This window comes from Corvus brachyrhynchos, unplaced genomic scaffold (genome assembly GCF_000691975.1).
Source record: "Corvus brachyrhynchos isolate BGI_N302 unplaced genomic scaffold, ASM69197v1 scaffold281, whole genome shotgun sequence".
Taxonomy (NCBI): domain Eukaryota; kingdom Metazoa; phylum Chordata; class Aves; order Passeriformes; family Corvidae; genus Corvus; species Corvus brachyrhynchos.
The window spans coordinates 5,088,062-5,100,382 of record NW_008236509.1 but is presented as its reverse complement, the minus strand read 5'-3'; the positions used below and the strand labels follow the sequence as shown (position 1 = coordinate 5,100,382).

General features: G+C 38.5%; 2 protein-coding genes across 3 annotated transcripts in view; both read right to left on the bottom strand.

Annotated features, from left to right (window-relative positions):
* Positions 1–5,876, bottom strand: part of CCDC34 (coiled-coil domain containing 34) — a 28,184-nt gene extending 22,308 nt beyond the window's left edge. Inside the window, exons 1-2 of the mRNA XM_017726286.1 lie at positions 5,814–5,876; positions 12–253 (exon numbers count right to left, since the gene is read on the bottom strand). Coding sequence (XP_017581775.1) covers positions 12–253; positions 5,814–5,876 — 305 coding nt within the window. The remainder of the gene's footprint in view (positions 1–11; positions 254–5,813) is intronic.
* A 799-nt stretch (positions 5,877–6,675) lies between these two features.
* Positions 6,676–12,321, bottom strand: part of LGR4 (leucine rich repeat containing G protein-coupled receptor 4) — a 53,679-nt gene continuing 48,033 nt past the window's right edge. For both annotated transcript variants that reach the window (XM_017726380.1, XM_017726379.1), the window contains one exon: positions 6,676–9,649. In XM_017726380.1, coding sequence (XP_017581869.1) covers positions 8,373–9,649 — 1,277 coding nt within the window. In that variant the 3' untranslated portion in view covers positions 6,676–8,372. The remainder of the gene's footprint in view (positions 9,650–12,321) is intronic.

Here is a 12,321-nt window from a genome sequence, read left to right as displayed (position 1 = left end):
TTCCGCCCTACCCGTGGAAGTGCCCGCCCAGCCCTGCTCCGTCCGGTGCGGCCAGGGCAGTGCCTGGGAAGAGACACCGGGACAAGACGGAGTCAGAACCGGCGGCCACTGATACGCTTTTGACCAGTGAGTCGAATCCTCCCAGCACATGGGATCTGACGGAGGCACCCCGGCCCGGGAGAGGAAGCAGGTCCGGGACTGCCTGCCTGGCCCTCAGCTTCTCCAGGGTGATCACTGACACGCGTATGCTAATCTATAGGAACTCCTCACAGTTGTTCTTTCTTACTTAACATTTTTGCACAAGTACCAGTTCAATAAGCAGGAACCAATAACCTCATCTGCAGGTGACAATCCCAATACATCAGAAGAAGGCAACTTAACATTTTTGAACAGCCAAGTCAAAATTTGTAACCCATACTTGCCGTAAATTGCAAAATCCCATTTCAGTCCTCACAATTACTATCTTGTTTCTGATTCAAAGTTCTAAAGACCTGGTTTGCATACACCTCTGCTAGGCAAACGGTGTCCTTTGCCTTCTCCATCAGTTAATTCTCCACGGAGTCTACAACTATCTGTAATAAACAGGTCAGATTATATATATTATGTGTGTGTGTATATATATATATATATTCCTATACTTCCTATACTACATTCTTTGTCAGTCTTCTATTTGGGTTCCAAATCCCAGGAACACAGTCACTCCTCACTGGTTATGCTGGGCCACCCTGACTCCCCCTTTTTAGCCAAATCTTAAGCAGGATAAGCAACACACATTTGTATTACCAAAGCTTTTTGTTACCTTCAAATTTCATCAACCAAGGTAACTGCTGATAAACAGTTGGTAAATTTTTATAAAACTTTGAGTCATTTTGCTGGGGCTGACTAAGCAGAAGTATTATATTAAGATATAAACATTAAGATGAGATACAGAAGTTTTAAAACTATTGTAAATTTGGCTGCTATTTAATTGTTCTTGCCAAGATTCTTCAGTGAGTTTAACAAGAAATATATTTTTCATTGGACAGGCAAGTTGAAAAATAAGAAAAAGTATTAAAAATGCTTTGTCTAAATCAAGAAAGTCAATTGTGACATCTGAGGCAATTGACTTGCCATAAAAATTGAATTTCAGTAGCTCAGTGATACAAAAAGGTCATAAAATCTATACAACCATTATGTGCACCTAGACACCACCAAAAATGAGTGCCATGAGGTGGGAGACATCTCAATGCCATCATTAACAGTCCTAAAAGATGCTTAAAATGATCATATTTGAAAATTTTAAGATGGGATGTTTGGTGCTTGGGCTGCAGACTGACAGGCACCCAAATCCGTAATTTCTCTGCCAGACAGGCTGTATCTCTCCTATCTCTCAGGAGCACATACTTCTCCCTCCTTCTTGCTCACTGAACCCTTCACTGACCCACAAAACCTTACTAAAGTGGTAGAAAAATATTTGGCCAAACAACCTGTGGTCTGAGCAAGCTAAAGCTCAGGGATGTGTCAGACAGCTGCTGAGGCCAAAACCAGGCAAGCAACAAGAATACACAGACACAAACTGAGAGGGAGAGGCAGAGGTGAGGTGTAAGGGATTTGGGATTTCCCCCTTTCAGTGGTGGAGTTTCTGCATTTAGCTTACCATTTCACAAGGAACTGCAGTTTTGACAGGTTGGAGAAATAACATTATGGTTCCTGTAAGAAAAAAACAAATGTTATTGCATCACTGATCACCAGATGACCATACAGAACTGTTTTCCAGCAAGCTGAAAAAGACAAAAAAAGGCATGAATACATCTCTGATCTAAGCATCCCCAGAAGATTGACTGCATCACTATGCACCAAATTGATGCTCATTATGCTAAAATAACTCCAGCCCCTTGTGGTAGATTGTTGAGCTGATTATCATAAAATAAAGAATCAAGTATGACTAGGCACATTATCTAGCAAGCAAATTACACCTGTTGAAATAATTTAAGTTGATGATTCAAGTATTGGAGACAACAGAATATCACTAGAATCTAAATTTCATGCCAAGTAAAGTTAAAACAAGAGAAAATTTCAAATTGGTCTGAATTCTTAGGATACAAGTTACACAAGCCAGTGCCTCAGCTTTGCTCAACACAAACAACCTATGGTTTTACAGGAGCTTTTGTATATGTGCTGCATGCAGCTAAGACATAAAAGCAGCATAGAAGTTTTTCACTCCATGGCTACACAAGCACTGTGAGCAAAGCCACATGTCATGGCAAGCAGGAAAACTTCAAGTATTTCAACAGGCTGCAGACCAAAGTAATTTCAAAACATCTTAGGAAGGCTTGAAAACCTTCCCTGACCTTAAAGGCCATCTCATAGTGAACACTGGCAATAGTCAAAAATGAACAGAAAACATGAAAAGCCCCATGTTGTCTCAGTAAATTGACGAATTCTGGAGCTCACTCCACTGGGCATCTCTCACTTCTAATGGAGGCCTACATCATCTTGGATGGCCAGAAACTATGAAATGGATGTCTCAAGGCAAGGTAGCAGCAATCTTGCCAAACACACAAACATTTGACCTTGTCTATTCCCTCCCTATCCTATTATAAAGAATATGAGAATTTCTCAGGATTCAGGAGCAGATATCGGGCAAATAGCTTATATTAACAAACCTTAGCATTGGGACAAGCAAGGAGAGTTTATGCATCAAGACTGCCCGTAGAGAGGGTGGCAAAAGCCAGTTCACCCTTTGGGAAATTAAAGCATTGTTGCTGGAATGGCAGAAGCATTCCAACTTTGAAGAGATGTGAAAACATAAAATAATACTGTTATTATTCCTCTTACCATTCTGCCCAACTTGTCAAGCTGGCTCCACAGCCACTGTGCCCTACTTAACACAGGAAAGGTATGAGCCCAAATAATGTAATTTTGTAAAAAAGCATTGAAACAACAATCCTGCAGGTTCAGGTACACAACGACCACAATGGCCACAGAAGGACTAACAAACAGATAAATGGCATGTTGCAAGGATGGCAAAACCTTAATTCTGTGAACTGAATGCCAGAAGCCGCTGCCCTGGCAAGAATTACATGGCAACACTGCTAAAACCCATAGGCAAAATCAAACTGCCACAATGAAGCACAGAAATTGCTGCAAACAAATGCTGCAAACTGAATGTAGTGAATAAATATATATACACACCCATATGGTTGATACCAGTGTGAAAAATCATCCCAATTTATCACTAAAGAAACTACAGAAACTACATTCAGTCTTTCAGTGCTAGCTCACTGTCATAGACTATAGAATAAGCACTTAAGAGCTATCTAGCAACAGCAGTAAAATTCAGTAAAAATAGCATGATGACCTATACTTTTTGTCTGTTTGGTCATGCCAATCAGTGTGTCTGAACACCCAAATGCTCATGACAAATTTCTCACAAGTATTCGCTAAATTCCACCCACACTATTTGAAAAAATGTTTTATACATAAAATATCACGAAAGCAATTTCATAAGTAGCAGACATAAAAAACATCTAAATTCTAGACACAAACTACTCTAAATCACTAAGCACCTTGATTTGCCAACTCTTGTTTATGAAATAGTTCAGTTTTAGAAATTCAACTGTAATCTGATGAACTCAGTCTCTGAAAACACAAGAGCCAGCCAACTTGATGAATACAAGCCAGATTTAATGAAAAGAATCAGAGTAGATTGCTTGCAGATGTCATGTCTAATTCCCCAACAGACATTAAGGAACACAGAAACATAGAAATAATCCTATGGGAAAAAAAATTACTAAATTTAGGGAGAAACAGAGGCTTAGACATGCTTCAAGGTTGAAGAAAAGACTATTTTACTTGCAACCTTGAAAAAAGTAGGTAATTTGAACCAAATATAGTTGAATTCAAGTTTTTTTAAGTCTTCTTAAGTCTTCAGATTTTCCAGCATAAGGAAAAATAGTGTGTCAGGCACAGGAGTAAGGGAGAAAGCTACTTGGCTCATACTCCATGTCAGAGCTCAACAAACACTGCCTATACTTGTCTTCTGGCTATTTTTGTGCCTGAATGTGTAGTTCTGCTTGATTAGAGGCTGTGAAACCTGAGAGGATTGCTTCACTTTCCTTCATGGTATGATGTATTCTCATCGTTGCAGTATACTGTATACACTACTAGTCCCAGCCCAGATTCTGCTGACTGCAGATGTGGAACCATCTGCTTTAAAGGGACAGAGCCTTGAGATGAGAATTTCTCTTGTCTGGGGAAATGTGGAAGAACTCTATGTAACGTATATATTTTAAAATCACATCTTTGTGAATTGCTAGCAGGATTCCCACTCAGCCCAGCTGTTTTATGTTAGTTGGAGATCCCAGCCCTCCTGCTTTTGAACAGCAAAACTTCTCACTTCATTAGCTAGTGTATAGTTCTGCATAAAGTCTTTCTCTCCTTTAAGACATCAGTTCGTAACAGATTTACTTGCTCATTTTTGGGCTGGAATTTTCAGGACACAGGTTATGCTTTTGTTACTGGAAACCAGTGAGACAACATTTTGTTACCCTCAAATCAAAATTAGCTCCCTATAGCAAACACTACAGTGACCACTAACTAGTATTTCTTATGTAAAACCTAAACAATATTGTTTTATATTGGTGTAGTGCCATACGTGCAACATATGAAATATGTCCATTCACCCTCCAAGTTCTTACAGTATACAATAGTACAGAAAACAGCAAACTGTGATATATTATCCCATTTCAGATTTCATTTCCTTATTTATTGAATCATCTTCAACTGAAATCTAGTGCTAAATCAGACTCCACAGTACAATATGTGAAAGGTAATACTGAAAAAACCTCCTGCTAAAAAAATAAATTTACACCAACAGTAAAAGATCAAAAGCATTTACGTAATTAGAAATTATTGAGAGTACGTATGAAACAAACTCTGTATTGTGCTTTTAATTAAAAATATTACCCTGTAAATTGAAACTGAAGGCTTAAAAACAGTAATCAAAACTAAAAGAATTACTGAAGTATCTTTGTGTAAGTTGGAATTTCTGAGTGAATTTATAAATAAATGGGAAATTCTACTGCAAAGAAATGAAAAAAGGCAAAAGGCATCTAGATTAAAAAGTTGCTAAGCAGATGCATTATTTTTATAAGAGAATGAAAAGGCTCAATTTCAAATGAAGAGCTCTCCCCAGCATATTGCCACAGAGCAGATTAATAGCCATCTGTAAGAAATTACTCTTAATGGGGGAAAGATAGGGAATACCTTTGGCAATTTTGTAACCATCTCCCTGCAAAAAGGTGCTTCCTCACAACAGCAGAAGGGAGAAAAACAACAACAAAATGCTCTCCTTGCCCTATGTTTTTCTTTTAAAGTCAACAGTAAAGCCTTTTTGACTGCTAAATCCAGCACTGCAGCTCAGTATGACAGTTGTGGAGAGGTCTAGAGGCAAGATATGGGACATTGCAACTGTAAGACCAGTTTCAGCTAGTTTTAGACTCTAGAAAATTGAAGGATTTATTTTCTGTGGGCACCCCAAGATATAACTTGTGGTTTCACTTGTTTCAGACTCGAAACTGAAAATAGGAAGCTTTACCTGGCTGAAGAGACTGCTGAGGTGACAGCTCAGAAAGCCACTGGTACATAGGTAACAAAAATCCCACATGCTGCTAACACAAAACAGCTTTAAAGCAAGTTGTCCCCATGTATTTGACATTCCTTTCGGAGTGGGAGCAAATGCTCACTGGATGTGAACATCTGAACATTCCACTGTGCCCTGGCCTGAGATCACCTTGACCAGCAAAGACACAATGAAAGTTGGCATTAAGTACCTGGCAACTGGATTTGTCTGGATTCTCCTTATGTGATTGCCCATGGGTCACGCACATGGTCATGTTGAGAGAGGCAGGTTTTGCAGCACTGCTTCTTAACAGGCTGGTTTCAGTAGCTGCTGCTCATATTCTTTCCCCTCTACCAGCAGCAGACATAACCAGTGTGTGCTGGAAGACACTGGGCTGACTGCACTAAAGAGTTAATTGCTAGTACAACTGAACTCCAAAAACATACTGAGATACAGTGAAATACTAGAACTTCAAATGGATCACATCCGACAACACTGAAGACTCGCTTGAAAAACAGAAGAAATAAATCCGTACTCAAGAACATTGAAAATACAACAGGCTTTCTGGAAGCTTCATGGTTGGATTTCCTTCCCTACTGATTATAAATGGCAGCTGACATTTACAGTTATTTTTGAGAAGCATTCTTATTACCTTTGACAGGTCAGCCAACAGAGGGAATGTGGGACAAGTTGTGACTCTTAGACAATGATGGCTTAAAAAAACCCCACAACTCCCAACATAAAGTATCAATATGAAAATTATAATCTGCATGGTTATTCAAAATGTACTAAAATTTCAACTCAAACACAATACATATAACACCTTTAATCAAGAGATTGCTTTAAAAGAGGGCAAACACTTTGCTTAAGGTTTTTAACCTTTTGCATGCCAAGAGTCAGCATTATTCTGACATCATATAATCCACTTGTAAACTGGCAACTTTCTTGCTTTTCTGGCAGTTCTTTCCTGAATGAACATGTAGCCAACAGCAGATGAGACATAATTTATGCTCAATAATTCTACATGTGCACCATTTTCCGCTTTAACTTTTGAAAAACAGAGATAAATGACCATAGGTATTCACGTACCCTTTATTTGCTTTCAGTGTAACATTCCATGCTAATTGCAGATGTAATATTCATGAGTGTAAATATAAGAATTAACAACTCTGGGATGGTTTTCTTCCCTTTTTACACTTGAATATTTTGGCTTACAAAATTAACAGCATACAGTAAATATTCTTCCCATACTTTGTACAAAGTACATGATTTTGATATACAAGGATCCTGTTTTTATTATAGTGACAATATACAACCACATCTATTTACAATGAAAAAAGTACATAAACCACATTTTAAACATTCTGCTACTGGCAGCCACTATTGTTTAGGAGGTAGCTTTAATTAACAAAATGAACTGAAGCCACATTTCCCATCATGGGTTCTATCAAATAACTTAAAATACAAAGATAAAAATTCATTGTATGAACAGTATATACAGTTTAATTCTCAAACCAGCAATCTAGCTTTAGATCTCAACAAGAATTTCTCCAGAGTAACTGGGATAGCAGTGGATTTACTCTTGATCTAGTATTGCCCAAAAACCTTACATAATTACTTAATAATGCATTAATAACTTTGAAATATGATCAATACAAACTAAATACAAAAACTGGACCACTGGTTGTACTTGAATCATTTGGGTCTCGGAACTTTAATGGTTTAAAAAGATTGCACTGATTTATGTGAAAAATCAGTGACTTTGCACAGTGTACTTCACTGTCAGTAAAGTAATTGGGAAAACGCTTTCTTTTTTACTGCCAAATTGCCTTGCATTTTGCCTCTATTTCCTAAAACCTCAGTCTATGCATAGGTATTACTGGAGTGCTGTAACATTCAACAGGCTGCAGAGTATTAGCCAGCCTTATTGCAAAGAAATGAGCTGTGTACAGTGACAGCACTGCTAACACCCTGCTACATTGACATTCCTTCCAATGGTATGACTTGACTGCATAATACTGAAGAAATTTGCTGTGGTTCACCTGAAGTAATGCGTCATCACTGGAAAAATGTGTTAAACCCTATTAATCTTGACAGCTGTTAATATTCTTACTTCGATAAATATGCAGAATATTGTGGATTACAAGTACTTTACTGCAACGAACTTTTTTTTTTAATTGAACACTGGCTAAAATACAAAACAAACACAGTATTCCGATATTGCTGTCACAGTTACATATGGGAGAATTAATCCCTTTTTTGGCCCTGCAATAAAATGCATCCTGAGATTCAATGCTGAATATACTATACAAAGCTAGCAATAGATCTTTTTTCTTAATTATAGAAAAGTCACATTTAAAAATAATTTCTATAATATTAAGCAGCTGTCCTTTATATTGTGCTTTCATGGGGGCGGGGGGGGAGGCGGAATCAACAGAACTTACCACCAGCAGAAGCAAAGTACAACTGCAGTATTATGTGGAAACACACCATTAGCATGTAAAACTGTATATGAGAAACCACTATTATGTGAAAAGAGTAAAAATATTGGGTAACAATTTTGGTTTACCAATTATTTACAGTCAGGGCAATTAATTGATTTAATTTTTAAAAAAATGTATGGCTCAAGAAATTACTGCCCACTTCCCTTCTTTACAAATGACACTAAATAATGATTAGAAAAGTGCTTCCTGCTTGAAAGGTCAAAACAGGCAACAGTCTGTGAAGCATTATACCACTTTATTGGAACAGCTGATGGCAGAAAGCCTTTTCAGTCTTTAATTCTTGGTATGTTGTAGGCATAACGAACCAAGGGGAACCCTCTGCTTTGGTAGAAACATGCACGGCCACAGGCCTGCACTTGGTCCGAGCTGTCTGACACAAAGGAGTCGTCCTCGTCCGCATAGTCAGAGTGGGCTGACTGGGTGCCACAGTCCGACCAGTAGCCATCTGGCCTTTGGCAAGGCACCACGGCCAGTGCAGGGCAGCTGTGGGATTTTATTAAATGTTTACAGGGCATGGGCTTGGATAAAAGGAGAGATTCACAACATTCACACAGAGCAACGTTACCCTGCAAGTGGGTGTAAACGCCACAGTCATAGTAAAAATCCTGCGTCACGCAGCCCCCTTGAGCATTGACAGCAACTGCTATTGCTCCATTCTTCCTGGTCAGATGGCGCCTGAGCAACTTCCAGTCTTCCTTGAACTTTGGGTTGAAGAATACATACAGGACTGGATTCAGGCAAGCAGGCAATGGGAAAAATATCAAAGTAACAGACTTCATGATTTCAGGGCTGATAGAAATTGCAGTGATCAACGGTGCAAATGAGAAAAATGCAACAGGGCAGAAAAAGATGCAGTTCGTGAAGATTAGCCAAGCAACATGCTTAATTGTGCTGGACTGGGAGTTTTCGGAGAGATCCTCTTTTTCCAAGTTGCAATAGAGTTTAGTGTAGATAACAGCCATTAGCAAAAATGCTAATGAATTCAGGAGCACTAAAGTTACTGTGAAACTTAACAAAGGTGTTTCTCCAGTGGGGAAGGGCAAGCAAAGGGGTGACGCCGAGTACTCTGCTTTATAAAAAAGTGGTAAGCATCCCGCTACCAGAGCACACAGGAAAGCAAGAAATGCTGCAATTTGAAATTGTTTTTGGTGATTGCTTTTCCCCTTTTTAATAAACTCCTTTGCAGAGAAGCTCCGTTCAACAGCTGCCAACATCAGGAAAAAAATGGCACTTTCTGACGAAAAAACTGCAAGAAACCCAGCAATTCTGCAACCACTGCCAGTCTCCCACCATATGCCAAATTCAGCAAATCTCCCCCAAGATACAGCATCCAAGAAAGTTAAAATACCAGTATAGACTCCCATAAATAAGTTAGATATAGAAATCAGGCTTATAAACAGTTTGGAAGATGACAATGTAGTACAGGAGGCAAATATTGTTAACATGACAAGCAGGTTGAAGAACAAAGCAACCAAAAAAATAAACCAGACAGTAAGCCGAATCATCCAGCTGCCCAATAAATATTCACAAGGCTTAAAAGCACCTAGAAGAAAACAAAAAACAAACAGAAGGACAACCAATTTAGGAAAAAATTCTGCCTTAATAAGCAAGATTTTGAAAAGGTCTTAAAAGCGTACTCCTCATTAATTCATGAATAGAATACACAGCTAAACTGCTAAATAGGGAAGCTGAAAGTAAACTATTCTGTTGAAGCTATTTACTAATTAATTATGCCTGAAATAATAATTACTGCAGTGAATGGTCACTTGGGAACATTTTGTATAAACAAGCTAGCTAAACAAACTTAATTACGTTTTAGGTATTCAAAATAGCTTTTATTAGTGCCACCTAAATACTTTTTTATTTTATGTAGATTTCATACTTCATAAAAAAGGTTGACAAAAAATATAAAAGTAAATGTTCACAATCCCCTTGTAAGGGAAAAGAATTTATTAGAAGGAACATATTCTCTCAAAAAGTTATTCACAAACATGCCTTCTGGAGTAACTTTTGGTCACAAGGAAATGTGTAGAACAGCAGACAAATTCAATTTAATCAGCTTTAATAGGGACAGTAATTTACCACAAGCCTTGTCCCCCACTCTCGCCACTGAAAGGCACTGTGAGCTTGAAAAGTCATATGAGAAAATGGTATTTTTCTTCTTCTTCTGCCACTTAAAACAGCTTACATAATAAAAACATCCAACAAGCAAAATAATAGGAGGCAAGACAATGAAAAAAGGTCACTACTATTGCTTACCCTTCTAATCCTCCTAATTGCTACTTATTCCATAGGGAAATCCTACTGATTTTAAGCAACAATTAGAAGAATTTAACCTCTCCTATATCCTCATTAGGCACTGCTAATTGTCCGAAGCACAATAGCTTGGGATCCCTCCCTGCAGTTGGGGACCACTCAGGGAGCTGAATAAAAGTGCCAAACTGCAAAGGCTGGAGCTTCTCAGCTGGATTCAGCTTGGGACCCTGGCTCTGTGCAGCACATGCCTTTCCTTCAGGCAGGGGAAAGGTAAGGACAATCCATCCCTACCATGGCAGGAACAGAACTGCCAAGAATGATTAAATGTCAGTGCAAAAATCTCCCAAGGCCTAAAGCAACTTCCAGAAATTAATGAACTGACGAGCAAAAAAAAAAAAAAAATTTTTTTTTGGTTGTTTAAGTGATCAAGCTTCATGTATGGGCACAAAATAATGGAGCCCACTGGATTATCAGAAAATCAGGAGTAAAACCCCTTTTTAGCAGGTATTCCCAAGTAAAACATCAATGACAGAATAATTAATTTTAAAATACATTCATATGACACAACAATACCTGCTAAGCTGATCTACTTAAAAATAAAAACAACTTCCTACTTACAAAATTTTAAAATGTCAATTCTCTGCTTCTAAAAATCAATTTGAAGCCATTTTTCCAGTAGCTGTACTTTAGACAAATAAAAGCCACCACCCTTTCCTGTCTGTCTTTCTCCCAAAGTCTAGCTATCCTTTGAGTTACAAGTTACCCTCCTCTCTCACGGATATTCCCAGCCCATGCTAGGAGGGGGCAAAAATTCATGCTCAGAAGGATGTTTCAGTGAACTTGAGCTACTTGAGCACCACTGTTCAGCAATCCATTCTTTAGGAAAAGTGCAAGTGGATCTACAGGCTGAGCAATGATTCGGAACTTGCATGACAGGTGGAGTATCTTATGACTAAATGGCAGCATGGCATAGAGACTTGTTAGTATGAGAGGGACTAGTGAAAAACAAGGCAAATTGTGAACTTGTAGAGCAAGCTCTTTATTTTCTCTTTTCTCTTCTACTACAGCATTTCTGGCATGGACAAAAAGAAAGAGCTAAAGACTTTACAAGTTTAACCCATGTAACACACCATCTCAATTCTCATTCTGTAAACAGGAGATCAAAAGCAAATAAGCACCATTAACAAATTAACTTTCAGATGATGTACAATTACACTAATAATATATTTGATGTTCTGACTACAGGGTTTTTTTGGCTGTGATCAAGAAATCCTTGTGATATTCTGGATATTAAAGCCAGAGCTAGCTCAAAAGATAAACAGATTTTCGTAACATAAAATAGTAGTTAGGAAAAGAGAAAGAAATAAGACTTGGAAAACTCCTGCTCATCCAGAAGTAACTTTATTGGAAGCATACTGTTCCCCCCATCTATATGTTCCTGTTTATGCAGACAAAAGGGTGCAAGATGTATGGAAGGAATCCTCTGTCTGTGGCAAAGGCAAGAAAGTAAGAGGCACCACAGCAAGTCCTTCAGGAGCTGAATGGAATGGTGTACGGAAATTTGCAGTTTGAGTAAGAGAAGCAGAAGGGCAGAAACAAAGCTGCCTAGAATGAAAATATCCATTGCAAGATCAAAGACTTTTACCACTCCTGGACTGTTCAAGCCTGAATTGGACTAAATCTGGTATGCCAATAAGACTAACCACTCCACAAGTGTCTTTAGCAGTTTAAGATGCTACTGCCGACTGCAGGTACTTGTAATAGCCCTCTGCTCACAGTTAACGTGGCTATAGTAGGGCTGGGGAACAGATCATGTGAGTGTTCTTTATCCTCTCTCCTGGAAAGACATCAAGCTTCATTAAAACCACCAGTGATAGATAGCAGTTTGAGTTAAGCTATTACAGCACAAGCTGAACTCTCACTGAAACAGATAAGCATTCATACAGTCTGCTCCACAGA